Source organism: Phaseolus vulgaris, chromosome 2 (genome assembly GCF_000499845.2).
Source record: "Phaseolus vulgaris cultivar G19833 chromosome 2, P. vulgaris v2.0, whole genome shotgun sequence".
Lineage (NCBI taxonomy): Eukaryota > Viridiplantae > Streptophyta > Magnoliopsida > Fabales > Fabaceae > Phaseolus > Phaseolus vulgaris.
This window is the reverse complement of record NC_023758.2, coordinates 47,350,073-47,374,686: the sequence shown is the minus strand read 5'-3', so window position 1 is coordinate 47,374,686 and position 24,614 is coordinate 47,350,073. Positions and strand designations below refer to the sequence as shown.

At 32.4% G+C, this 24,614-nt stretch overlaps 5 protein-coding genes across 12 annotated transcripts; 1 reads left to right on the top strand and 4 right to left on the bottom strand.

Annotated features, from left to right (window-relative positions):
- Nucleotides 1-631: 631 nt before the first annotated feature.
- LOC137812797 (uncharacterized) lies at nt 632-3,669 on the bottom strand. 2 transcript variants are annotated; one of them, XM_068615000.1, is made up of 7 exons: nt 3,490-3,669; nt 3,313-3,374; nt 3,122-3,205; nt 2,394-2,451; nt 2,026-2,161; nt 1,172-1,222; nt 632-1,083 (listed from the first exon to the last, which is right to left on the bottom strand). In XM_068615000.1, exons 1-7 carry the CDS (start codon nt 3,581-3,583, stop codon nt 984-986), a joined length of 585 nt encoding a protein of 194 aa, XP_068471101.1. In that variant the 5' UTR covers nt 3,584-3,669; the 3' UTR covers nt 632-983. The 2 variants fall into 2 exon arrangements, with proteins under 2 accessions (XP_068471101.1, XP_068471102.1); XM_068615001.1 differs by having other exon boundaries at nt 2,394-2,448.
- Nucleotides 3,670-6,782: 3,113 nt separating this feature from the next.
- LOC137812806 (large ribosomal subunit protein eL31) lies at nt 6,783-7,688 on the bottom strand. Of its 2 annotated transcripts, none has more exons than XM_068615014.1 (3): nt 7,559-7,688; nt 7,365-7,461; nt 6,783-7,222 (listed from the first exon to the last, which is right to left on the bottom strand). In XM_068615014.1, exons 2-3 carry the CDS (start codon nt 7,445-7,447, stop codon nt 6,943-6,945), a joined length of 363 nt encoding a protein of 120 aa, XP_068471115.1. In that variant the 5' UTR covers nt 7,448-7,461; nt 7,559-7,688; the 3' UTR covers nt 6,783-6,942. The 2 variants fall into 2 exon arrangements, with proteins under 2 accessions (XP_068471115.1, XP_068471116.1); XM_068615015.1 differs by having other exon boundaries at nt 7,365-7,457; nt 7,559-7,626.
- A 1,889-nt stretch (nt 7,689-9,577) lies between these two features.
- On the bottom strand, nt 9,578-17,991 carry LOC137812804 (zinc protease PQQL-like). 6 transcript variants are annotated; one of them, XM_068615008.1, is made up of 21 exons: nt 17,607-17,991; nt 17,251-17,497; nt 17,036-17,161; nt 16,762-16,899; nt 16,527-16,661; nt 16,160-16,417; nt 15,927-16,064; nt 15,775-15,844; nt 15,456-15,669; nt 14,545-14,650; nt 13,785-14,018; nt 12,575-12,739; nt 12,337-12,486; nt 12,171-12,262; nt 11,785-11,866; nt 11,414-11,497; nt 11,212-11,332; nt 11,022-11,128; nt 10,763-10,843; nt 10,123-10,317; nt 9,578-10,028 (listed from the first exon to the last, which is right to left on the bottom strand). In XM_068615008.1, the coding sequence occupies exons 1-21, from the start codon at nt 17,813-17,815 to the stop codon at nt 9,930-9,932; spliced, it is 3,051 nt and encodes a 1,016-aa protein (XP_068471109.1). In that variant the 5' UTR covers nt 17,816-17,991; the 3' UTR covers nt 9,578-9,929. The 6 variants fall into 6 exon arrangements, with proteins under 6 accessions (XP_068471109.1, XP_068471110.1, XP_068471113.1 ...); XM_068615009.1 differs by having other exon boundaries at nt 11,022-11,132; nt 11,216-11,332; XM_068615012.1 differs by having other exon boundaries at nt 16,979-17,161; nt 17,607-17,917.
- Nucleotides 17,992-20,443: 2,452 nt separating this feature from the next.
- Nucleotides 20,444-23,143, bottom strand: LOC137812801 (F-box/LRR-repeat protein At4g29420). Its single transcript, XM_068615005.1, has 2 exons — nt 22,687-23,143; nt 20,444-21,988 (listed from the first exon to the last, which is right to left on the bottom strand). The coding sequence occupies exons 1-2, from the start codon at nt 23,141-23,143 to the stop codon at nt 21,090-21,092; spliced, it is 1,356 nt and encodes a 451-aa protein (XP_068471106.1). The 3' UTR covers nt 20,444-21,089.
- Nucleotides 23,144-23,230: 87 nt separating this feature from the next.
- On the top strand, nt 23,231-24,551 carry LOC137812803 (small ribosomal subunit protein uS8my). The gene is made up of 3 exons (XM_068615007.1): nt 23,231-23,501; nt 23,875-24,035; nt 24,191-24,551. The coding sequence occupies exons 1-3, from the start codon at nt 23,372-23,374 to the stop codon at nt 24,287-24,289; spliced, it is 390 nt and encodes a 129-aa protein (XP_068471108.1). The 5' UTR covers nt 23,231-23,371; the 3' UTR covers nt 24,290-24,551.
- Nucleotides 24,552-24,614: the final 63 nt, after the last annotated feature.

Genomic DNA, 24,614 nt, shown 5'->3' with positions numbered 1-24,614 from the left:
GAGATAATCCATTAGATAGTTTAATGTAGGAATTTTATTAAAATTTGAGGGTGCATAATGGGAAAAGAGTAAGTTTTAAGCCGATGTAATATCTGAAAAAGTCAAAAAGTAAAACAAGTACATATTTTGGTTAAACAAGTAATAAACTATAAATGAATTTAAATAATTCATGAAACACGCACCATTGCTTGAAAAAGTCTTGAAATATTGTTCTCTTAAATCTCCCAAAAGAATTTTTCTTCACAAAAGACTAGGGAATTCCATCCTTCCTCCAAGTGGTAGGAATACACTTTTAAAATTCTATCCTTTGTGAGTATCATTTCCAAAAAAAATGGGATGAGCAACAACTAACAAAGTAATATCCACCTTTTAACAAAATAAATCCCAAAATATACACGTCTTGATGCAATTCGTAAATCTATGCAAACATGCATTACACACCCTCCTAGAACCATAATGCTCCCTCAATAAGCATGAGAGTTTTCACCAAACTCTTGTGTTATCTTTGGGAATATAGGTTTGACTAAGCATATACAAGACTCTAACTGGTGAGCCATAATAGAAAATTCATGGACGGGGGGAACAACTATAACAATGTATCTGTCAGGACGCCAATCATAAGACTCATAAATACGGCAAAACATTGACTGATAAGTGCTTTCTGTGAAGTAAATGTCAAACTATTCTAAAGTACAGTGGGATCTAAAACTTTTATAAACAAAAACAAATGCTATTAGCTTAACTGATGTCTAATCTTGTGAAAGTTCCAATCTTCATCATTGATTTTCATCCAATAAAAGGAAATACAAAAAAGGTAGCTGAACCCACAGAACAAATCATCACCGTTCCCTGCTGCTGCTGTTGCTGATAAGGATATTAGGGCCAATCCACATGATAGATGGAAAATATTCTTTAGTTTATCTGGAGATGATGCTCCAAAATGATTCTCATGCACATTCCTCCATCACTAGGCATACATCTTTCTAGCTTGCTTTGTAGGTATACATGTACCCACGAAGCTTTCTCACCTCTTCTGATGACTCAGTTAGTAAGCGATCCACATAGAGGCACACTGCAGATGCTCTGGATCATAGTAACGAAGCAATGCACTTAAACCAGGTTAATGTTCACAAAGCAAAACAAAGCAAAACAGATGGAAAGCACGACCTACCCAAGAGGACCAAATGGTAGCCAGATTACATCCCAACGAAACTTTGGCAACCTACAAAAAAAAATATTACTATCATTCAGCAGGAAGAGTTGAGAAGCACCTATAGATAGCAAAAAAACTGTGTTTTTTTAAAAACGGACCGATCATTGAACTGGTTAAAGTATTGGTTTAAGGTTTAATGATTCAAGATTTAATGGTTCAACATTGATCGAACAAGGATCCAACCAGTATTAATAAAATTATTATAATAACTGAATAATATTAAAAATATAATATCACAATGCTATGATGTTAAAAATCTAAAATAAACATAATTTTTTTTATTCTTAACATTTAAAATACATGTAGAAATTAAAATAAAATGTTATCATAATTAAGTTAAAATTTCAATAACATTAATAAATATTTATTAATAATAAGTTTATGTGTAGAATAAAAGGAAATTGACAAATATTTTATATATTTTTTATTTTTAAGAAAAAGTTAAAATGATTTATTATTAAATATTTTTTAATTGAACTGGTTTAGACTGTTTTGATCGGTTTTCAGTTCTTTTTTAGGCGGGTTTAGTGGTTTATTTGAGTCTGTTATCTAACTGGTTTATCCATTTTGTACTCCATACCACTATTACTCAAGTAGAATGTAAAGTTTCTTTAATCATTTTCCACTCAATTTCAGCCCATTAGTAGTGCCTCTTGATTGTTGAAGCTAGAAAATCCAAACTGAAAATATACACTGAATACCAATGCCCAGAGTTAATATATTTCATTTCACTTTTCTACATTCAACAATATGCAGAATCCTATATGGAATATATACAAAATACATCAATCATGTTTATCTAGTAACTTTACCTCAACATGTAATATAACCAGAAGACGGCCAGAATAATGCCAGTATACAATGCGTACTTGATCCATCTCCTGCGATTGTTTGACTCAAGAAGCAGTCCTATGATGGCAAACAAGCATGCTAAAACAGCCACCAAGCCTGTAAAAGTTATTCAATTAAATAAGTTCACAGCAATGATCCACATAATTTGTGATACGTGGAGAACATATCATATCTCATCGTTGCAAATCAGTATAAGCAGATAATGCAAATAAGGGCATAAAGGGACTAAAATCTACAACTCTATAGTAAAAGAATAATACAAAATGAATCAACGAAACAGTTCCTGATATAAAAATAGGAACAAGATATTCAGACACGAGAAGTGGACCTGCAGATATAATCATCCATGAGTAGATATCCTCCATGAAGTAAGCATGATACCGCTGCTTATCAAAGAACAAAGAAAGACATAGCATATTCAGTAAAGGAAACAATCATGAGATTAAAAGAAAAAAAAGAACAGCAAAAATACTTCAATGTCACAGATCAGGAAGAGAGTAAAATGCAGAGCCTTTCCACTATGTCATATTTTAACATAGATCCTATTTGGATAAATTTCTCGCATAAACATTAAAAGGAGAAGAAAATAAACAGGTAAAATGAATTGAACTTTCTCGTAAGTCAAAAATCAACTTGTATACTTCTCCAAAAGCTCAGTTGTAAAGGTTACTTTTAACAAACGGGAAAGGTTTAATTCATTCTCTTCTTCTTAATCTATTCTTTTACAAGTTTATTGAGAGTTTATCCAACCAAAGAAAAAATCCACTTCTGACTGAATATGTCACCAAAAGCACAACCAAACAATGTATCTTCAAAAATACACGAGACATAAATTAAATAGAAAAAAAAAATGCTTATCAAATCCCACGATACAAACAAAAAGAATCACTCTAACAACAAAACTCTTACTGTTTCAAATCACAAGCAACCTAGAGAGAAACGAGATAAATAAACCTCCTTCAGTATATACTCTGTTTCTGAAGATTCTTCCATGCGACAGTAATTCACAAAGTGGAAAATTTCAGTGAAAACTATAGCAAAAAGTGTTGAAAATACCAGTTCCCATGGTGTTAAAGCCTGGTGGAAGACGGAGTACAAAAGAAACACGATGTAACCGGAGAATAAAGTTGTGAATACATTCTATACAATACAAACGAAAAGCAGGTTAGGAAGAGTCAAATATGTTAACGATTTCAATGAAATTGATTCTAACAAGAAAGAAAGGTAACATTGTGTTGTGAATGTACCCTCCATAAGCGACTCTGCTGAGCTTGACTTCTTTCAAGAGAACGAACTAACTCTTCCTGCTCTGCGCATCAAAATCTAATTCGAATTTATGAAACAAAATGAAAAAAAAAAAACAAAATGAAACAATTCGAATTTTGAATTTTTGTGCAATCGGAGATAAAGGAGAAAGATCGTACCATGAGATTCCAAGGGACGAGAGTCTCCGTCGTGCACAGGAAGAGAAAGGTTTCCGTCTTCTGAATGGCGAAATTTCCTTGCGAGCTTCTTCATTCTTCTAATTCACCGATTCCTTTCCCTCACCAACCAAACTACACTTTCTTTCTTCGCAGATTTGAAACTGTTATTGGAAAATTTTGTTCTCATGGTTGAGTATTTTTATTTATTTATTTATTTATATGTCAATTTATTCTATGATTAACTGTTTAACTACACATTTTTGTTTTCCAATTTTATTCTTTATAAATAAATTATTTTAATAAATTAGTTTTGTAATTTAATAGTATATTTATATTTTGATAGTTATTATAATAATGGTAATTTTTTTCAAAAAAAAATATACGGATTATTCATCTTTTAATAAAACAAATAATTTATTTATTTATTTAATATTATTAAAAATTTATTTTTATTCCAAAATAATTAAGTGAATTTTCTTTTTTGAAATAACGGTTACACTGTAGCATAGATATGGATACGGACAATGAGATACGTATAATCTATCAAATGTAGGACACGGGAACACGAATCTATATATTATATAATTTTGAATTATATAAATTGAAAATAGATATTTATGTATAAAAGTATATTTCCGATTCTTTTGGGAGAAAAAATATATTTTTCATGACTGATTCAAAAGAATTTGTTCCTTATTTTTATAATCATAATAAAAATTTATACAATAAATTTAAGTTTTTAAAAAATTATTGTATTTATACCTTTTAAAATTGTGTTAGAATTTTAAAAAATTAAACAAATATTTTTTTGAATTGAATACTTTACTAATAAGTGTCCTACGAGTGTCAACACATAAGTTACACATATTAGTAAAACAATGTATCTGTATTTTTTTAATATTTTTTATATAATATTATTATATAATAATTTTTAATTAATATATCATAAATTTATTAATATCATTACAAATTATACTATATATATGAAGAGGGGTTCTCTTTACATATTGTTATAAATACTAAAAAAAACACATAAATATATACGCGTTTATATTACGTTAATAAACAAAAATTATAGTAATTATTAAAATTTTGATATAGAGAATCCTATATGTTAGTAAAATTTCAGATATATATTTTTATCAGAAATTTAACTTATGTCTTTCCAGTATTATTTAATACTTATCAACTACAATATTATGCATCCTCGGGGATGAATGTGTACTTTGGTTAATGAAAATGTAATTTTTTTTAAATACAAAAATATGTAAAAACATAATACATGTAAGGAAGATCGACGAATGAGAACAAAATAATAAAAAGTTTGAATTTCAATTCACCTAACTTAAGAATATTGATTAATCAAAACATAAAAAAAATGAAAGTGTATATATAATAATTTTTATCTTTTAATATATACAATTTATCCTTAAAAAATATATATACTCAATTGTTATTATAATTTAATCAATAAATTCATTAAAAAAATTACTTATAAATGGTATAGGTAAGTTCAAACAAGCACAATGCAACGTTATAAGTAAATAAGTGTTTGTAACTATTTTTCTAAATTATCTAGCATAAGATGTATTTTATAGAAGAAAAAAAGACTTTCGGTGTATTGATTTGTTTCAAAATTGTTACCAACACTTTCTAAGTTAAGTGTTAACAATTTTATAGGAAAGTGGAAAGTCAAGAATCAATTTAATCACCACAAAAGTTATGTTTCAAGCTTTTGATACGAGTAAAAGAATTTTTTTGGTACTTAACATTTTTATTTTAAAATGAAATATTTAAAAATCAATGTATATATGGTCGAAAATGTTAAAAATAATATATTACAACATGAAATAATAAGATGACATTATTATAATAAAAATATAAAGTTATTTAAGAAATAAAATCAACATAATAATAAAGATAAAATATGTATATATAAAAAGTTTTTCATAAACTTAAGTTTGGTGAATAGAAATATTTAATGCTATATATTTAAGCAATTTATTTTGAAAAAAATATTTTACGTATAGGATAATATTAAATTAAACATTGAATTTATTACTACAAAAAGTTTAACCAAATCTCATTTTTACCAGTAGTGAAAAAGGAACAATTCATCTGCGCTTTCCTTCTTATTTATTCCTCCATGTTTACTCTCTAATATATTTTAAAGTTTAAAATTAAGTATAAAAAAGTCTAATCGAAGTACATCAAAATATTCCATTATTATAGTTATAGATAGAATTGAATGAATATATTTAGGATTGATTATAAATCATAGAATTAAATTAACGACAATGGTAGTAACTTTTCTTTAACATGATTTCGGATAAAATTTTAATTTTAATGATTGATGTATAATTGTATTATTTGAGTTTAGTTTACTTATAATTTTCAATTTTGTAGAATAAGAATGTGAAGTTTCAATTTTCAATATTTATATCAATAATCATCATCTCAAGACTGATACATGAATGAACATGGAACACAAACCAAACAAGACCAAAAAAAAATCAAACAATTTGGACGGAAACGAATATCAAACAGTTAGGCTTGAATCAAACTGAATAGTTAAAAGCTCCACTGTAACCGATACTGTTAATTAAACATCTTGGGCTCAATCGAATCCACTATACATAGGACTTAAAACTAAACCATCATACAAAACACTATACAATTCACTTAAAACTAAACCATCATACAAAACCCTATATATATAAGATTTCACAATCCTGTTTGGTTTCAGAGTTCCATTCACTTAAAACTAAACCACCATACAAAACCAGTTCAGTTCAAACCGAACTGTTTCACAGCACCTTATAAAAAGGTTCAATTTTGGTTTACCATCTTTAGAAAGAACCATTTTATGCAATTATCAACATTGTTTTGGGGAGACAGGATGCGTTTGCAGCAAAAAAGAATGAAACTGCAGCTATATTTGCATTCATCCACACCAATGTGGTAATGCCAATTAGGCCAGCTAGGTTTATGTAGACTGTTGTTCATTGAGGAAGTTACAAGGAATTCAAATGGAACTATCGATTACTTTAATCTTAGCTCCTCATGAGGAATTCTAATGAAAAACTCTATCTCTTCAATTTTAGCTTCTCATCAAGCTCAATAGCACTTATGTTAACTCTAAAATGCTTTTTTATAATAATCCAGCTGTTTATACGATGTATTACCACAAAGGCTCAAGCTACCCTTTTCCAAATATAGTTATAACCTGTTCTTTAACAGAAATTATTCCCCTCACTATCCTCTTAGCAACCAAAATAACAAGGCAAAAAGAGTGTCTAAACTCAAATGTGTTACATCTTTCTAAGACAATCAAAACAGAGGCAGAAAATCAATATTATCAAACTACATATTCCCAATGTCTCAACAAAACAAAAATTAAATATAAAATCCGCAAAATAAACTATAACCAGCAAATATATATAAAGTACATAATCAATCCTCTTCATCAATAACCTTAGTGCCCAAACCTTTGAGGTCCTCCTTGGGGATCTCGACGACGGTAACGAGAGAGAATAGCTCTTCTTTGGCATCCTCATCATCATTCCTCTTGCGAGCAATGCGAACCCTGATCCTCCTGGGAACACCCCGGATCCCCTGACTCCAGACATACTTGTTGAGCTTCACATCCACTCTCACATCATTCGTCCCCATAGCCTTCTGCGCGAACTTCCTTATCTCCTTAATCGCTTTGGGAGCCTTCTTCTTAAACGTGCTGTTCGTGCATTAAGACAAACATCAGAAACAAAATGACATAAATAAAATATGAATTAATTCTGAATTTGACAAAGAATATTAATAACTAGAGAAAACCTAATTCGAAAGAACGGTTGCGTAGTTGAGAAAAAGGAGATTACCAGCCATGTAAGCGTTTGTGGAGGTTGATGGTGTACTCTCGAGAGACTACTTCCTCTTTCCTACCCTTGGCTTTCTCCACCATTGTTATTAACCTACCTATGCATGTAAGATATACTCAGGGTTTGTTTCTATTTGAATGAACACGCTAATAGAAACAGTTTTGATTGGAAATCGCACAGAGAAAATAACATACCTTTCTTTCGATTCGGGAAATGCAGCGACGAAGAGAGAAGAGGAAGAGAGGGAGGCAGAAAAGCAAATTATACAAAGGGTTTTCACATATAATAATAAAACCCAAACCCTAATGGGCCTCTAATCTACAGGCCTCAGCATCCAGCCTTTTTTTAGTGAGAAAAAACATGATTGCTTCTTCCTGCACCTCCATACCTTATTGTATCATCATACTAAATGAGAAAATACCATTTTATCCTTTTTGTGTTACTCCATTCATAATCCAAAAGATGTTTTCGGATCAAAAAGTGTTTTTTATATTTATAAAATCCATAAGTTATTTTTGAATTTGAGATAAGCCTATTGATTATGTAATCCGGATGCTTTTTCTAAATATGATATTAACTTCTAGATTATGTAATTCAAAAAGTAATCACACATTTGAAAGAAAATTTCTGAATTACATAATTATGAAGTTTATCTCGTATCAATAAAGACTTTTGAATAATACAATCCGAAAACTATCAACGCATATTATTTTTTTTTAATTATATAATAAAAAAACTTATCTTATGTGTAGAAAATACTTTTAAATTAAAAAAAATATTTTATATTTTTAGAATATAAAAACTTATGTTATGGAAGTGGTAAAAAAACATATGGTGGTGGAGGAAGAAGCAGTAAAAAACATATATTTTTTTGAGTTTTTTTTTTTTAATTGTCTTTTCTTGACAGTTAAGGACAAATAACTTAAAATTTACTATCTCTTAAATTAACTATATAATATGTTAACTCTTTTTTAGGCTTAAAAACGGGGTAGTTATTTTCTTTGAATAATTATAAATGACCTTCCAATAAAAAATATTGTCAAGAATCTAATTAATATGATTTAACTTTTTTATTACAGTAATTAAATGTCTAACTGTTTCGGTTTTGATGTCTTGAAATCACCCATTTGCTTAATGTATATTTAACAGATTTTACGCAATTTTTTATTTATAAAAAACTGAACATATATATATATATATATATATATATATATATATTCATGTACCGTGCTCAACTGAATTAGATCCTATTAAAAAAATTATTATAGGGTTAAAATAATATAAATGTGAAATAATTAAAAAGTATAATCAATTTAAAATTTAAAAGAATATCTTAATTACTTTTTTCTCAAACGATACTAACCTGATGCCCAAACTTGTTATTTTGATCAAAATAAGGTTGTATCCAAAGTTCATTGTGAAAACTATATCTCTATAAATATTGAAACCTTAAATTTAATACATCTGTGTATGTCATGTATGTTCATAAGTTCAAGGATAACTTGAATCTAACTTTTGCTGTTGTTTTTTAATTGAACTCCCTTTTTTTTCAAAAAAAAGTGTTTACAAACACATCTACAGAAGTTAATTGGAAGAATTTGATATCTGTAAAAGAATGCCCTAAATAATTAGAATAAGCACAACATAAAATTCAAAAAGCATATTTTGCACACTTTTTTAACTCAAATTATTAGTAGACAAGTAATTAATTTAAAAAAATTTAATTAGTGCGAAATATCATCATAAAAGAGTTTAATATTGACATCTAATAACATCTTGCCAAAACATTTTGCTTTAACTTTATATTAATTATAGGATAAATACAATTATAACAAAGTAATACTTTTGTGAGAAGACATCACGTTGATTAAAAGTTATTCTGAATCTATATATAAAGCTAATTCCAATAAGAAACTAATTTTTTTTAAAATCGAGCATGCATAATATATATATATATATATATATATATATATATATATAAAATATAAAATTACATTATTTTAGTATCTAAACAAGATTGATTTTTCAAAACTTTTTGAAACATTATTTCTAATCGCAAATATTTTTTTTAAAACAATCTTTCAAATGAATTTCATTTTTTTCGTAATTAATTCTACCAAAATCTAAACCAAGATATCTCCTAAAATATTTATGCTATTTCCCCACAGTTGGAAAGTATAAAAAAAGTGAAATGATATTAAAAGGCATACAGATGCAGCTGAAATCACCAAACCTCTTATTATTCTGCAGACTTGTCCAGGAACTATGTCAGTCAGCCAAAACTAGTACTTTCCGAGAGATAAGAAAAATAACCAACATGGAAACAATGTCGCATCACCATCAAGTTCCCATGCTTTTGTAACGAAGCTGCACGATACCCTTCTCTGCAGCACAAATCAATGTACATATATGTTTCATTTAAAACCTTCATTGGGGCTGCTACGTAAACACCTAATTTGCCACCTAAGTCAACACTAACCAATTTACATAACCTATTCTCATCATGTTATGTACGTTTTGTGCCTTTAGTGAAAAAAAAAAAGAACTACGAGAGTTGGAAAATTTCTAATTCACGGCTCTGCTAAGCAGGTGTCTGCTATTACTTCGCCCGTGTCTCCACAAACTGAATGCTAAAACTGCAAGGCCAGCAACTCCTGCCAAAATCTGTCATAAAAAAAATGTAATATAATATTAGTTGTTTCCTATACTTCCAGGCATGTATAAAATAATTTAACTACAACAGGCCCGACTAACTAACCTTCGTTTCTTTGCCATAGTTAGTTCGAGCAGATTGGAATACTGATTTCAGTAATTGAAAAGGAGAAGCCTTGGGCATTAGAATCACAACAGTATACTTGTTTTTGCAAGGAAAAGGCAATATTCTTTTAAGTGCCAATTGGGCAGTTGACGGTGTAAGGGATGATCTAACTTTTGATCGCCCTTCATCTTGAACCTGCAGCAGAGATAATTGCAGATTTCATTTATATGAAAATGAGCAAATATGATATGACCATAACCTATACAATCATCATAATTTGCAACATACAAACAGAACATCATTTAATTTAAAGAAACGCAGCTATGTCACGTCAAGATCGATAATATAATTTTAATTATAACAAGATTATGAAAAGGGGAGAAAATTATTTATTTTTAGATCATAATAACTTGCAAGCAACATCTCAATGTTGCATTCATTTGTCAGAATCAAAAATCAATTGAAGAGATAGATATTTACATATTCATGTGCTAAACTTCATTCCAAACTCAACACTGGTCATAAAGCAACAGAACTGGAACTAGAAGTTATGATTAATTCCTTTCTGATGAGGAAAACCAAATGCAAATAGTAATCCTCATGACACATGGCATTTCATGACATTGCAGTAGTCACTCACCTCAAAAGAAGTGCCAGCATCACCCGCATAGACTCTTGATTGATAGCTATGCAAAATCTTATCCAGCCAATAATAATTTTCCTGAAAGACGTGTTCAAATAAATAAGTAAAAAGAAAATGTTCATCCACGATTCTGAATGCTTTTGTGGATAAAAGAGATGAGCTTATAAGAATTCGTGTCAGTGTATCCATTTTTGTTCAATTGACTGAGTTGTAAAGACTACAATGCTAATAAGACAAACTTCAAGACCAAATTAACCTGCAGTCCATTCTCATGAGCTCGTTGCTCAATTTCAAGCATGGTCGAAACGTCCTGTTCTGAAGGCCCTTCCTCTTGAAGACGTAACATTTCATCCAAAGCAATATCTACCTGTAAATGATTTTATAAGACAGTAATTCTCACCGAGTAATATATTGAGAAGTTCACTTATTTTACATAGGAAGGAGACTTGCCAGCTTGGAAGATATGTCTGGATCACAAGAAAAATTTATGCTCACGTCTCCACGAATATCACCTACTCTTGAGGGTTTATTACCACCAAGAAATACTGAAACACCTACAGAGTATATCTGGTGCAGGGAGGTAAAGCCTTAGAAATAGTAGAATACATATATAACAACTGAAGGAAAAAGATAGTAACAAATATACACCTGGCCATGCTTGAAACGGAGAACCTGCATTATTTTTGTTTCAAGAAGCTTGCTCAAGAACCCAACATAATGAATCTCCTCCACCTGCCAAATCAAGTCCCCCAAACCCCATGCAGGTCGAAACACAGATTATCATGTTATTTATAAGATTCAGTAAATACAGGTTTTTAATATCTGTAAATTTTTTGCTCTAGAAACCATGAGATTAATCCCCTGAAATGTAGACATTACCAAAGTGGGTCTTACCTCTCCTAACAAAGTCAACATGCACAAGGAACTTACTTATCTAACAACTGCTAATCCTTGTTAGTTCAATTTATAATTTTATATAATTACATAAATTCAGAAACTAGGGGGTGGAGAACACACACCATGGTTCCATTCCTCAGCTCCACAGGAAAACATATCTGCACCAAACATTGTGCTTCCACCATGGGACTCCGAACCACTTCTCTACAAACACAGCGTGGTTTATTTAGAAGATGCACTGAATCCTTCAAAAGTATATCGGCATCCATACACAATTGATAATGTGGAAAGATGTTTGTAACATCCAGATTGTCAAAAAGATGCAATAGGGAAGCAAGAGTACAATCTTTCCAAGGGATGATGCTCTAAGCATGTTTTTTTTTTCTTTTGAAACAACATACAGTTTATTTGAGAGCCTAACAAAATATTCACATCTTTTCCTGATGGTACAACGCCACACAACAATTATCGTAACACCTTTGTTTGTGAATTCAGTGCATTGACATACCTATGGATTGCTGTAGGAAAAGTGAACGGTAATCCTTTCAGTTCATCACGGTTAAATTGCATAATAGGTTCAGGAGGTTTTGGTATTCCACCCTGCATGGAAAGAAATCAATTGATATAGAATAGTTCAAGGTATCCTGGCTTTTGTTTAACGGAATCACACTCACTAGGTACTGCAATATCAAGGGCATTGCAATAGCAGGATCAATGTTCCCAACAATCACAACACTAAAAGTTGATGGATCTTTGAAACATGTACTGAAGAATTCACAAGCTTTCCATGGATCAACCTTTTGTAGGTCACTTTTTCTAATAGGCTGCAACACAAACAATATGCTGAAAGTCAAAAGTAGATCATTCAGTCAATGGTTTAATAGATGCAATGATGTCAGAAAGTAGCTATACCCGGAAAAAATAAGAGTTGCCATAGTTAAGCTCTTTTACACGGTTTGTAAAAGCAGTATATGGATCTCTATCTTGAGCAGAGACTGCTTCTTCAGCCATCTGCATAACTATTTTGACATCTTCTTCACCTGGTGTCAAATTTGTTGTAAATAGCTGATAGACAAGCTGAAATACATAAGAAATAAACAAATGTCATCAGAATAGGTAGAAAGAAGATTAGCCTAACACGTAATAGTGGAATTGAAGTGTGTATGAGTTAGTAATACAAAATAGAAAAGAAAAGAAATATTAAAGCCTGTTCACTTCTTATTTCATGTTACTTTTTCACTTTTAATAACAAAAGTGTCAAATTTTCTCAATCAATTTACTGTTTTCAAAGCTTTGTTTTCACTATTTCCAATACAATTTTTTGAAACCATGAAACAAATGGAAAATAAGGTCTCAGTTTTGTAATTAAAAGTGAAAACAAAAATTAAAATGGAAAGTGTTTTCTCAAAGCCCTTGCATTTCTTGACTGAAAATTATTAGAACAAGGAAAAAGTGATCTCTTCCTAGGGTTCCCCTTTAGAAAAAATTATTCCAATTCTTCCAATGCATCTTCCATCATTACTCTCCCCCTTTTATCTAATTAATTAGCACTAACTAGGAATGGAAAGTGTTTTTTTTTGCCGATAAAAAAAAAAAACTAGGAATGGCAAAAAAAGCACATTCACACCCGTAGATTCAACAAGAACATTCACATTCAACAAGCACATTGCAGGTAGGTCATACTTGGATTTTTAAACAGGTATCCCCCGGTGAAACTAAACATATTAATATTTCCCCAATTTACCAAATATCTTAAAAATATCTCAACAAATTGTATTACTTACCAACAAAATCAAAAGCAGAAAAGCCAAAAGTAAAAATAGAAGTTAGCTGGAATCACATGTCATGGCATTAGAGCACATCATAAAATAAAAAATGACAAAAAATCATCTCATAACTTGAAAAAAAAATATTATCAGGAATTAAGAACAAGATTATTACTGCATACTAAGTTAAAAGTAAAAATACTTGCTTCCTGCTTTAAAACATAAACAAGTGGATCTACGATTTAATAATGGTTTTTTATACGCTTGCTTATTTGTGAGCAACTACATACTACGACTTAAATTGCCATCAAATCAAGAAAGGAAAGGAAAGTTTTTGTTAATTTTATCAAATATACCTGCAAAGCAGTTTCTAGGTCTGAAGGTGAACAATCACCATAAAAAGTTCTCATATATGCACCAATCTTGGTACCGACTTCAGCTCTCTTGCCAGCAAGCATATCCATTAGGACAGATGGTCTATAACCAAACACACCAATTTCCCCAGCAATAGTTGGTCCCATTGAACAAGAGAAGTACTCACTCTCTGGGAGTTCAGATAAACCCCCATAAGAATACCCAGTGAAGATAACCTGTTAAAATACATCTATAGATTAGAACTGATAATTATTAATGCTAAAATTCTAAATTCACCGTTAATAATGAAAAATCAGTCGGGGGAGTGTCAGCTGATGCCCAGTAAGTGCATATGCATGCTAAGTTAAATTTTGAATTAGTAAAAGGCAAGAAACTCAAATATCTCGGACTACATGCAGCATAAGCGCTCCAATTTCTATTTTTTGGTTTAGATTTCATTTTCGAAAAACAAAAGCTGAAATTAATCCAATCCGACAAAAAAAATCAATTATTTGTTTTGGGCATTTTGCGTTGGATTTTTTTGTGACGTGTTGAATTAGATCTGTAGAAGAAAAATCCTAGGTTTAAATATCATAATTATACTCTATTAGGGTCATGTCATATAATTTAACAAATTTGAAGCAAGCTGTCAATCGGTAGTGTACCAGATTGGTACAGAAGCAGGTCAATGTATATTCAAGAAATAGGTATGAATTATGAACCATGATAAATTTGATAAGCAATGCCTAAGAGAATTGGGACCTGGTCATCAAGAAAGTCTGTGCGCTTGTAACAGATCCGCATGCCATTTGACAGTACCAGTTCAGTAGCTCCAATATTTGAATATTCCAATTCCTGCACAACATGCCTAATTTGAAGACAGGGGAGGGGATCAAGATTTCGAATGTGATTTCCTAACATAAATTTAACTGTAAGAAAAACCAGATCACATTTCAAAAGCTCATAAAGATAGAAATTGTATCCATATGATAGGTTAATAACTGGTATACACATTATATTGGCTATTACAAATTACAGCTGGTTAAACAGATGATATTGGCTATTACAAATTACAAAAAATCAAGATTTTAATGAAACAAGGCTTATAGTGGCAAAATAAACAATAAGACCTAAAATTATAAAAAAAACTGACCCCTACAGGGAAAACCATTATTTTCAGTTTTCTCTAACCATTCTGAAATTTGGAATTCTTGTTATTGTAACATATGGGCAGGGAGCTAAAATGAAGTAATAGTATGGCCACATAACCATGACACTTATCAAGGAAAAGGAATTTACTTTATTTTCTCTGAATAGATCCAAGTAATAGGAGTTAAAGAAGAACCATCAAAGCTTAATGCTTTACAAATTTGGATGATCTGTTGATAACGAATAAAACTGCAAATGTTCTCATAGGAAGAAACATGTCATTGTCAACCACTCTTTCATAATAGGATAAAGTTGCAACGTCTACCTAAAACAAGCTACCAAGGAGGTACTTAATAACAGCAGCGTTGAGACTTGATTATATGGATTAACAACGATGATCTCAAGGATACATTCACAAGTGATTATATGGGGTGGGCCAGAAATCAGAAAGTAAAGAACTATATTGGCAAATGAAAATGCAATGCACAAAATAGAGAACGATTTCATGGTTGAATCAAACTCACCCCATATTTGGCTTTGTAGTGACAATTTCTTCTGGAACATGTTCGTCGTCCCAAGAAGAGATTCTCCCTTCTTCCTCCAGAAGATTGACTTTCTTAACAACATTTTTCAGATCATCAAGCACGGCAAAAGGTTGTGGCTCAATAGTCTTAATGACACAACTACACGATGTCCTTAATTTCTCGGAACACTTAGAGATTTCTAATGTTGATATATCTGATGGGTAATAAATACAGCATAAATTACAAGGACTCCCGAACTTGATTATCCAGAAATTTGATGTCGAAAGAAAAAAAAAAGAGTAGAAGATCATCAACTCACGTGGTAGAAGAGTCTTTTGGAGTTGAGCCTCGTATTCAATCCCAACAACAGGTTCACTGTGGAGAAAATGCTGCATGAACAAAGAGAAGATTATCTCCAAAGTCACATATAGTTTGTTAGGATACATTTTAATGTGAAAAAAAAATATATACTTGTAAATATTCATCTCTCAAGCTGGTAGATTGAATTTGATCTCGCTCCAAATATGCAGATTCAATCTCTGACATCAGTAGGGCACGGACTACAGATATTTCACGATCAGAAAAGCCATGAAGTCTTACCCTGGCAACCTGAAATATAGCTGTCATAAATATCATAATAAAAAGGGGACAAAAGAAGGAAACTCGAAGAAGAAAAATGCAATTCAGGTCAAGATGAAAAGTACCTCTATCAACATCGATTCCAGGGCTTCAATAGTTCCTTTTCTTTTACAAGAGGAAGTCATTATATTGGCCTTTAATGGGCGGACTAAAACATCACCAGCAGCAGAACAGGAGAAATAGGGTGGATCATTTCTACGTGCTATTTTAAAGAACCTCTGGTTTAAAGCATAGAGGAACATGGACTCTGCTAGTAAATTTCGGTAGTCTTTCACTGTTTTAAGCTCATCCACTGGTGCCTTATAGCTAATCATCACTGCAGACTGTTATTAGGAAAGCCCATGTTAAAGTGTTAATTTCAAAGCTAGATAAAATCACTAACAAAAATTCCTGGAACTTGCATTAAAAGTTAAAGGTTCGTTACCTACTTACCCCAGCAGCTTCGGATTCAACAAAACACGAAAACCGTGGCTCATCGTGTGATGGAACCTGGAATGTTGGTATAAGTGGAGGATCAGGATCTGGAATTTTCTGGCCAAAATGAGTCTTTATTAACTCAACTACACCCTGCAATTGTAAGTGTATGAGCGATTACAGAAATCACAATCACAACTAAACAGCACAGTTAATTTCCCAAACAAAAATCATATGTAAACAAATAAAAAACCTGCGTATCATTAAAATCTCCGACTGCTATCACTGCCATATTACATAAATGGTACCACTTCTTGTAGAAATGCTTCACAGTCTCTGAAGAAACCGTCCGAATCACTTTCTCTAGGCCAATTGGCAACCGTTCAGCATACTGCAATCCATTCGACACTTCATGAAATGACACCAATCGATATAAAACAATTTCCCAAAGTGCAATCACATGTTCTAACCATTTTAATCAACATTGGCTAATAATATAGCAAGTAGCAAGTGTTGGATACAGGCACCTTTGAACCTTCCATCATCAATATCCAATGAGCATCCTGCAGCCGCCCCGTGGCATTTCTGCTTCCCCTGTACTCTTCCATGACAGCTCCTCTCTCCTTCGCCAAGTCATCCTTCGAAACACGAATCTACAAACACAGAAAAATCCAATTACAAAAAACCTAGAATAACAAAACAGAGTTATCCAAACAGAGCATAACATAATTCTAATTGAGACCTCTGAACTGAACTCCGCCAAGATCGAAATGGCCTGAGACAACAGCTCCGGCTTGTCGACCGGAACCAAGAGCTCGTAAACGGTGTCGTCGGCAGAGGTCACGGCGTTCTGACAGGCGCCGAATTCGGCTCCAATACTCTCGAGGAATTTGATGATGTCGTGATTGGTGTATTTCTTGGTGGCACTGAAGGCGAGGTGCTCAACAATGTGAGCAACTCCGCGCTCATCCTCTTCTTCAAGAACTGATCTGCCGTAACCGATTTCACAATCAGCGATTCAGCATTGAACGATTCATAATACATGGAGTATAGAATGGAGAATTAGGTTAGGTTAGATTAGGTTAAGTTATTGGTTACCCAGCCCTGACGGCGAGAGCGAGAGCGGCTCTCATGCGAGGCTTGGAATTGCAGCGAACGTAGTAGCGAAGGCCATTGTCGAGGGTGCCGTAGTCGACGCCGACGGGTTGGTCGGAGAGAAGCTGCTCCATGTCGGCGTTGACGAGCTTAAGCGATCGGAACCCTTTTTTCTTCGAGATCGGAGGTGCAGCGGCGGGAAGTAATTCCATTCTCTTTCTGTTCTTCACTCTTTGCCCAGACTCAACGTGATATTCTGCGCCACTTACCACTGTCACTCTTCATACAACCCACTCTCCTATCTCTTTTCTTTCTATTTTTCTCTTTTTCTTTCTATAATATAATTTTTTTTTTGCACTTATCAATTTCTTTGAAAACTACCTAAATTATATTTTTTTTTCTTAGTCGATATCGAATAAGTCATATCACTCGATTTCTATAACTGATCGAATCTTTACGAATTATGATATCAATATATCAATTTACATAAAAAATTAAACTATAAATCAGTTAGCAACTACGATTTATTTTTTCCTTTACATAAATGTAAGGTAAGTTCTAATAAGATTTACAATATACATTTTTTACGTGATGTATTAAATTAACTTAAACATAGAAATACTTTTATCAGGTTTCCAAATCAAGCATCAATAAAGAAACTTAAAAGAAAAAACAACAGAATTAACGACCCATCAACAATCAGTTGTATAACCACTTCAGTTAAGTACTTTTTAATTCTCTCTTTATCATATAGTTACACGTTCTTTTGTAACTTTTATATGGGAAAAACTCATTTGTCATAAGGTTTTTGCAGGTTTGGGAACTGTAAATAACTATGACTCGATATTTATAGGATCTAAATTTCTTACATTATGTTTACTTAAATAATTCAACAATATATTAACTTGCATAATTTTGTTTCCAAAATATATATATTTTTTAAATTCAAAGTAAAGCCAATGTCAAATTATTTTTCAAATAGAACTCTTCATTGTAGTTAAGAATTCAGTTTCAAATGGAGCTGTTTAATTCATTTCTCAAATGGAACAGGTAAGAATTCACTCATTTTAGAAGTCAAATTCTCAACTAGTTTCGTCATTCTCGGTTCCAGAAATCCACTCAGAATTTGATCGATGACAGTTTATATTGTGCTTTTGCTTTGAAAAAAAAGGAAAATTAAAATTTTTAAAAAAATATATATATTATAAAGAAAAGCAATTTAAAATAGTTAATTAAAAATATTAAGATTAATTTTATTTTATTTAAGAGAAAGAAAAAAAAAGTATGAATAAAATTTGATTTTGTAAGATGATTAAGAATAAGATTTGTTATTATTATAATGGTTTGTAAAAAGAACTCCATGGAAGATAAAACTATAAAATTTTATTATAATATTATTATTAGTCATAAAATATTTTTTTAATAATTTAAAAATGTAATAGGAAAATAAAATGAGTTAACATATGTAGAATTAAAATTTCAAATTAACATTAAGAAAACATATAAAAAATTAACAAAATAATAAACATCTAAAAAATATAATGAATTATAAATATTTTATTAACACATAACTATGATTTACTAAAATATTTTATAGTTTTATTATAATAAATTGAAATTTTTGAAGTTAAAAAATAGTAAAAAATATAGTAATGCAATGATAGTGCAGACTGGGTATTAATTTAAAATTTGGAAATTAACGATTTAATCCAGGTAAATAAAATATTTGAATGTTTTTAAATTTGAATTTCATTTGAAAGAAAATTTTAGAGATTAAAATTAAATAATAAACTCTTAGTCTTTAGAAGAGTGTCTCGATGATGTCTTTTGAGGGTTTAGAGATTGGTGACGAATGGTGGAAGAGAGGAGAAAGCTTGAGAAGGAGGAAGAAAGTGAAAAACAAAGTGAATTAAGAGAAAAGATGTCTCCAATTTGATATGCCTTAATTTCGCATTCTGACCCTAAACCAAATGTTAAATCTGTTCAAAATATTTTCACAGGTCCGATAATATTAATTTTATTATAGCGGTTGTATGATAGAGCAAGTACTACCGGTTGTTCAACCATTATTTTCTAGGATTATGATATTTTGACACCTGCTCTATTTTACGCCTACAATAAATATTAATATTTGTAATAAAAAAAATTAAAAAAACACCTTTAAATACAAACCAAATATAAAATATTTTAAAATTAAAAAATTATAATTTTTTATAAATAATTAAAATATTAATATTTATTGGAATGTAGATGTCAAATAAACATTTTTGTATTTTCAATTATAAAATGATAAAAGTTGATTTGACACTCGTGATAGTAAAAAACAGTAACTTCACAACTCAATGTAAAACATAGACACACATATCTATATATTATATAAGTATGTTTTATTTTTTTTAACATTTTTTTATCACTGGTTCAAAATATTTGTTCCTTACTTTTATAATCATAATAAAAATTTATATAATAAATTTGAATTTTAAAAAGTTTAATATATTTTATTTTAAAATTGTGTTAGAACCGTTTTTCCTTACTTTTATAATCATAATAAAAATTTATACAATAAATTTAAATTTTAAAAGTTTAATACATTTCACTTTAAAACCGTTGTGTGACACGCAGCGGTAGTAACACACAATAATGTCAACATGTCACTACTCAATGTCTCATTACTAAATAAAGATGGAGGAAAAGGTCTCTTTGACACTAATTTTTTTCTCCCACTTCCACTTTACAATCTTTTTAATAATGAAATATTATATTTTTTAACAAAAATTAATAAAAACAAAATAAAAATAATAATATATTTAATCGTCTAAGTGAAAGTTACCCACCTATCATTGAAGAATAAAGATTTCTACTTTAATAGAGATCCAAATATTCAGGAATGAAGCACTCACCTGGTGAGTCCACCTAAAGTTCAATCCATAAAACAACAACAGCGATGAATAATACAAGAATATATACACATGCTTGCAAAAAAAAGCAGCACAAAGATCTGTACGAAGAGATAATACAACAGCAACCAAGCCTAAAGAAGATCTAAACAAAGAAATTTGACGGGGGGGGAGGAGTACTTTCCACAAGGTGGCTTCTTCCCAACAGTTAACTATAGCCATTATATTTTGCAATGCTGATCCACAGTTCTTGCACAAATCCAAAGAAGAATGCTACTTCCAACTGCACCCAATTCGCCAACACAGTTTGGAAAAAGTTCTCCTGATACCAATGGCACCATAGCTCATACTCCCCTTTCTGATCCCTCATCTAGTTTCTTTCAACTTTCTCCAGTTTTCCAACATCGGAAATATTTTTTTATGGACACTTTGGGTCGTTTAACGTTCATTTGTACTTCTTGGAGTTGATTCAACAAAAATATATTAAAATTCTGACAGTGTCCTAACATGACTCGTCTATTCGTAAACCTATGATACAACAAATCAATGAGAACTCCCCTTTTTCATAACCAAGATAGCAGCCACCAAACTAAGTGCCATCAGAGACCCAAGTATCCTTGATTCCTTCTTTCCATATTCCCCATCTCCATCTTACTCTCGGGAATTTGCTTCTGCATGAAGAGATCAGGCTGCCAGCAACATATGAATCAACATCACGGTGGATAAGAAGCGAAACATCAGATAGGTGGGTGCTTTTATCCAAAACAGAAGAGATAAATGCAAGAGTACCCTCCATTTCATGGACCACTAGATGTGCAATAAGTTGTTTTATCATCTTCATCCCAATCCCATCTTCCAAACCTCCTCGTTTAAAAGAATTCTCCATTACATGCCAGGCTCCAGGACCTAAATTAAGACATGTTATCTTCGGAAAACAATCCAACAAGGTATCAATCCCAAACTTAGCCACGTCAACCTGTTCTCTTCTTCCCACCAAATCCAAGGTAAGTCTCTTCATCGAGCTGAAGTGACGAAACATGCTAACCAAAAAACCAAGAGAATGACATTCTACACTGAGCTGAAGGCATTGTATATTAGCACAATTTTTCAACTTGAGCTCATCAGTATTCTCGATGGAGAGATTAAAATTGGACAAGGAAGGGGCTTCAAGGACAATCAGCCTAGGTTTGAAGCATCTGAGATCAAAATCAACAAGGCAAGGCGCACATATGATCAAAGAAAGTGGAGCATTTGAGACCGACCATTGACAAGTGGTAAGGTGTAAGAAATTAATCTTAGGCTCCTTAAGTCCACCAACCCCAATAAGACTGAGTTGAGTCAAATTAGGGAAACAAGCATTGACCCTGCTTAAGTCTTCATCATCCAGTCTCACAAACTCAAGGGTCAAACACCTCAACGTTGGCATCAAACATAAACCATCCACGGATAACCACGCATTCCTCACAACCAATTTCACTAGATTGTGACCTGAATAAAGACACATCGCAAATTTCCATGAGAGATCGACAAAAACTTAGACACATATACTTATGGTATGTTTGAATAGACAGAAAGAAGATATACATGAATACAATACATTGTTTTTTTTTTTTGCTTGATTTAAGAGAAAGTGTTCTAAACTAAAAACTCAAAATTTTCTTTCCTTCTTTTTCCCTTCTACTAAAATTTTGTCATTGTTGGTACGTTTAACAAGGAGAAAAGAATATTAACGAAACTTTTGTTTCTTAAAAACTAGGTTTAGGTTTACGTCTTCTTCTTCATGCTCAGCTGCCGCCGCTGCCACCATTTTTTCCGATATTTTGGATATTTCCGATATCCGTTGGAACTCCGACATGGCCATAACTTCGACATGGCCATAGCGGCCGCCGTGCAAAATCCGATTCGCCACCGCCTTGTTGTGGCGGTGGTCAGGAAAACCGCCACCGAAATCCGCCATGGCCGATAAGTGATAACACTTTCAATTTTCATCCACCATTCCAAACATACCATTAGGTTCTTTAGATATTATTCTTCAACCAGAGTTGAAGTTTCACATCTAAACATATTAATCTTAACCTAAATTAAAACTCCAATTCTGACTGAAAGAATACAAAACACACCCAAGAAATTGCATTCGTGCAAAAGAAGGAAAAAAACGAAGGAAAATTGAGAATCGAGAAGCTAACAGGTGGAAGAGATGAGGGACAAGGCCTCGGATCGGCGCCAACAAGACTGGACCCAGAAATCGGAGACAGAGAAAGATTTGAGCGCGTGGGAAACGGAGGGAAGCCACTCTGTGATGAAGTTCGTGTCGGTAAGGTAGAGATCGTCGGACTCATCCTCGACGTCGTCGAAGGAGACGCCACCGAGGGCGCGATCGACGCCGAGCGAGACGGAGTCGAGGGTGGAGGTGTAGCGGCCAACGAGTTGAGCGAAGACGGTCTTGAAGGGGGTGACAAGGTACTTGGTCTCCGGCGAACGGGACTTGAGGTAGCGCGACATGGAACATACCAGGTTCACCCAACGCACCTCGTACGACGCCGCATTTAGGCTCTTACACACCGCCCTGCACCGCGCCACATCGGTAGTGTCCGTTAAACGACTCACAATTTCCACCAACAGCGACGCCGGAAGCTCCTCCATAATCGCCAATCGAATCGCGAAATTGCATTCACAGAGAGAGAGAGAGAGAGAGAGAGAGAGAGAGAGAAGAGTTTGTGTTCGCGTTTTGTTTTGCGTGTGACCGTGGAATTTTAACTATTTACGTAGCTTGACGTAGGCGAAATGTCGAATATACCCTTGCCTTGAAATCCACTATATTTCGAAAACCCTAGAGAGAGAAAGAGGAGTTTGGTTAGAGAATTTAGAGAGATGGGGAGGAGGATACTGAACGATGCCTTGAGGAGTATGGTGAATGCAGAGAGGAGAGGGAAAGCTATGGTGGAACTCAAGCCAATTTCCACTGTTATGTCTTCATTTCTCCACATCATGAAAAACCATGGTATCTTTTTTTCTTCAGCCACTATTTTTACAATTTCTATTCTTTTTTCTAAAATTCGAAACCCCTTTAACTGTTTCACAATTTCAAATCTGGGCAATGAGGAAATGGTATGAATTCGCCTTGTCAAAAGTGATTTCAGTCTCTGAAATTTATCTCATCTCTTCTTCGTTTATATGTTTGGAGTTTGAATGACTTTCGTTGTTGATTTGATTACTGTTATTATTTTCCATCTGGGTCTAAGCATGAGTTTCCGTGTGTGAAACAAATATCTTGTTGCTTAGTTAGATGAAAATGAAGGGCCCATGAACCTAACTAAAATTCTTTATCACTGTGCCACTGTTAGTGTAGCTAATTTGGCTTAAATTCCTTGCAGGTTATATCAAAGACTTTCAGGTCTATGATCCGCATAGAGTGGGAAGGATAACGGTTGAACTACTAGGTAGGATTAACGATTGCAAGGCCCTTACACACCGAAAAGATATCAAGGCAAGGGATGTTGAAGCCTACAGATTGCAGACTCTTCCTACTCATCAGGTTGGTTTATGTCAGTGATTCGTTTTCATGTTATAGGAATGCTTCCGACTGCTGTTTCTGTCTGATGGTGGTTGTTATAATTTGTGTTTTATGAACAATATGTAAAAGGAAATCAAAGGAAGAGGATAATTGTGCCTTTCTTTTGCTTTGTGCAGTGGGGTTATGTTGTGATTACAACTCCTGATGGTGTTTTGGATCATGAAGAGGCCATTAAGAAGAATGTAGGTGGCCAGGTTCTGGGTTACTTTCACTAAAATGATCGTTGCCATGCTCTTTTGGCCGTGTATTACGTTCAGCTATGTTTCCAGATAAACATTTTTCCTGTATGAATGTTATAAGATAGCAGCTCATGCATGAATAGTATGATGGATTGGATTTGATGCTTTGTGGAAATTAGTTCTGTTTTGGTCGTTAAATGGTATATTAGACATGAATGAATGAATGCTATGCATCCTAGGAAACCACTGTGTAGAATGATTCTACCATTCTATGCAGTTATTTCCTTTTCTTCAAGAATTGCAGTTTTGTATAAGAAGATATTTCTTGTAGAAGATGTCAACGTTTAAATTATTCTCCAAC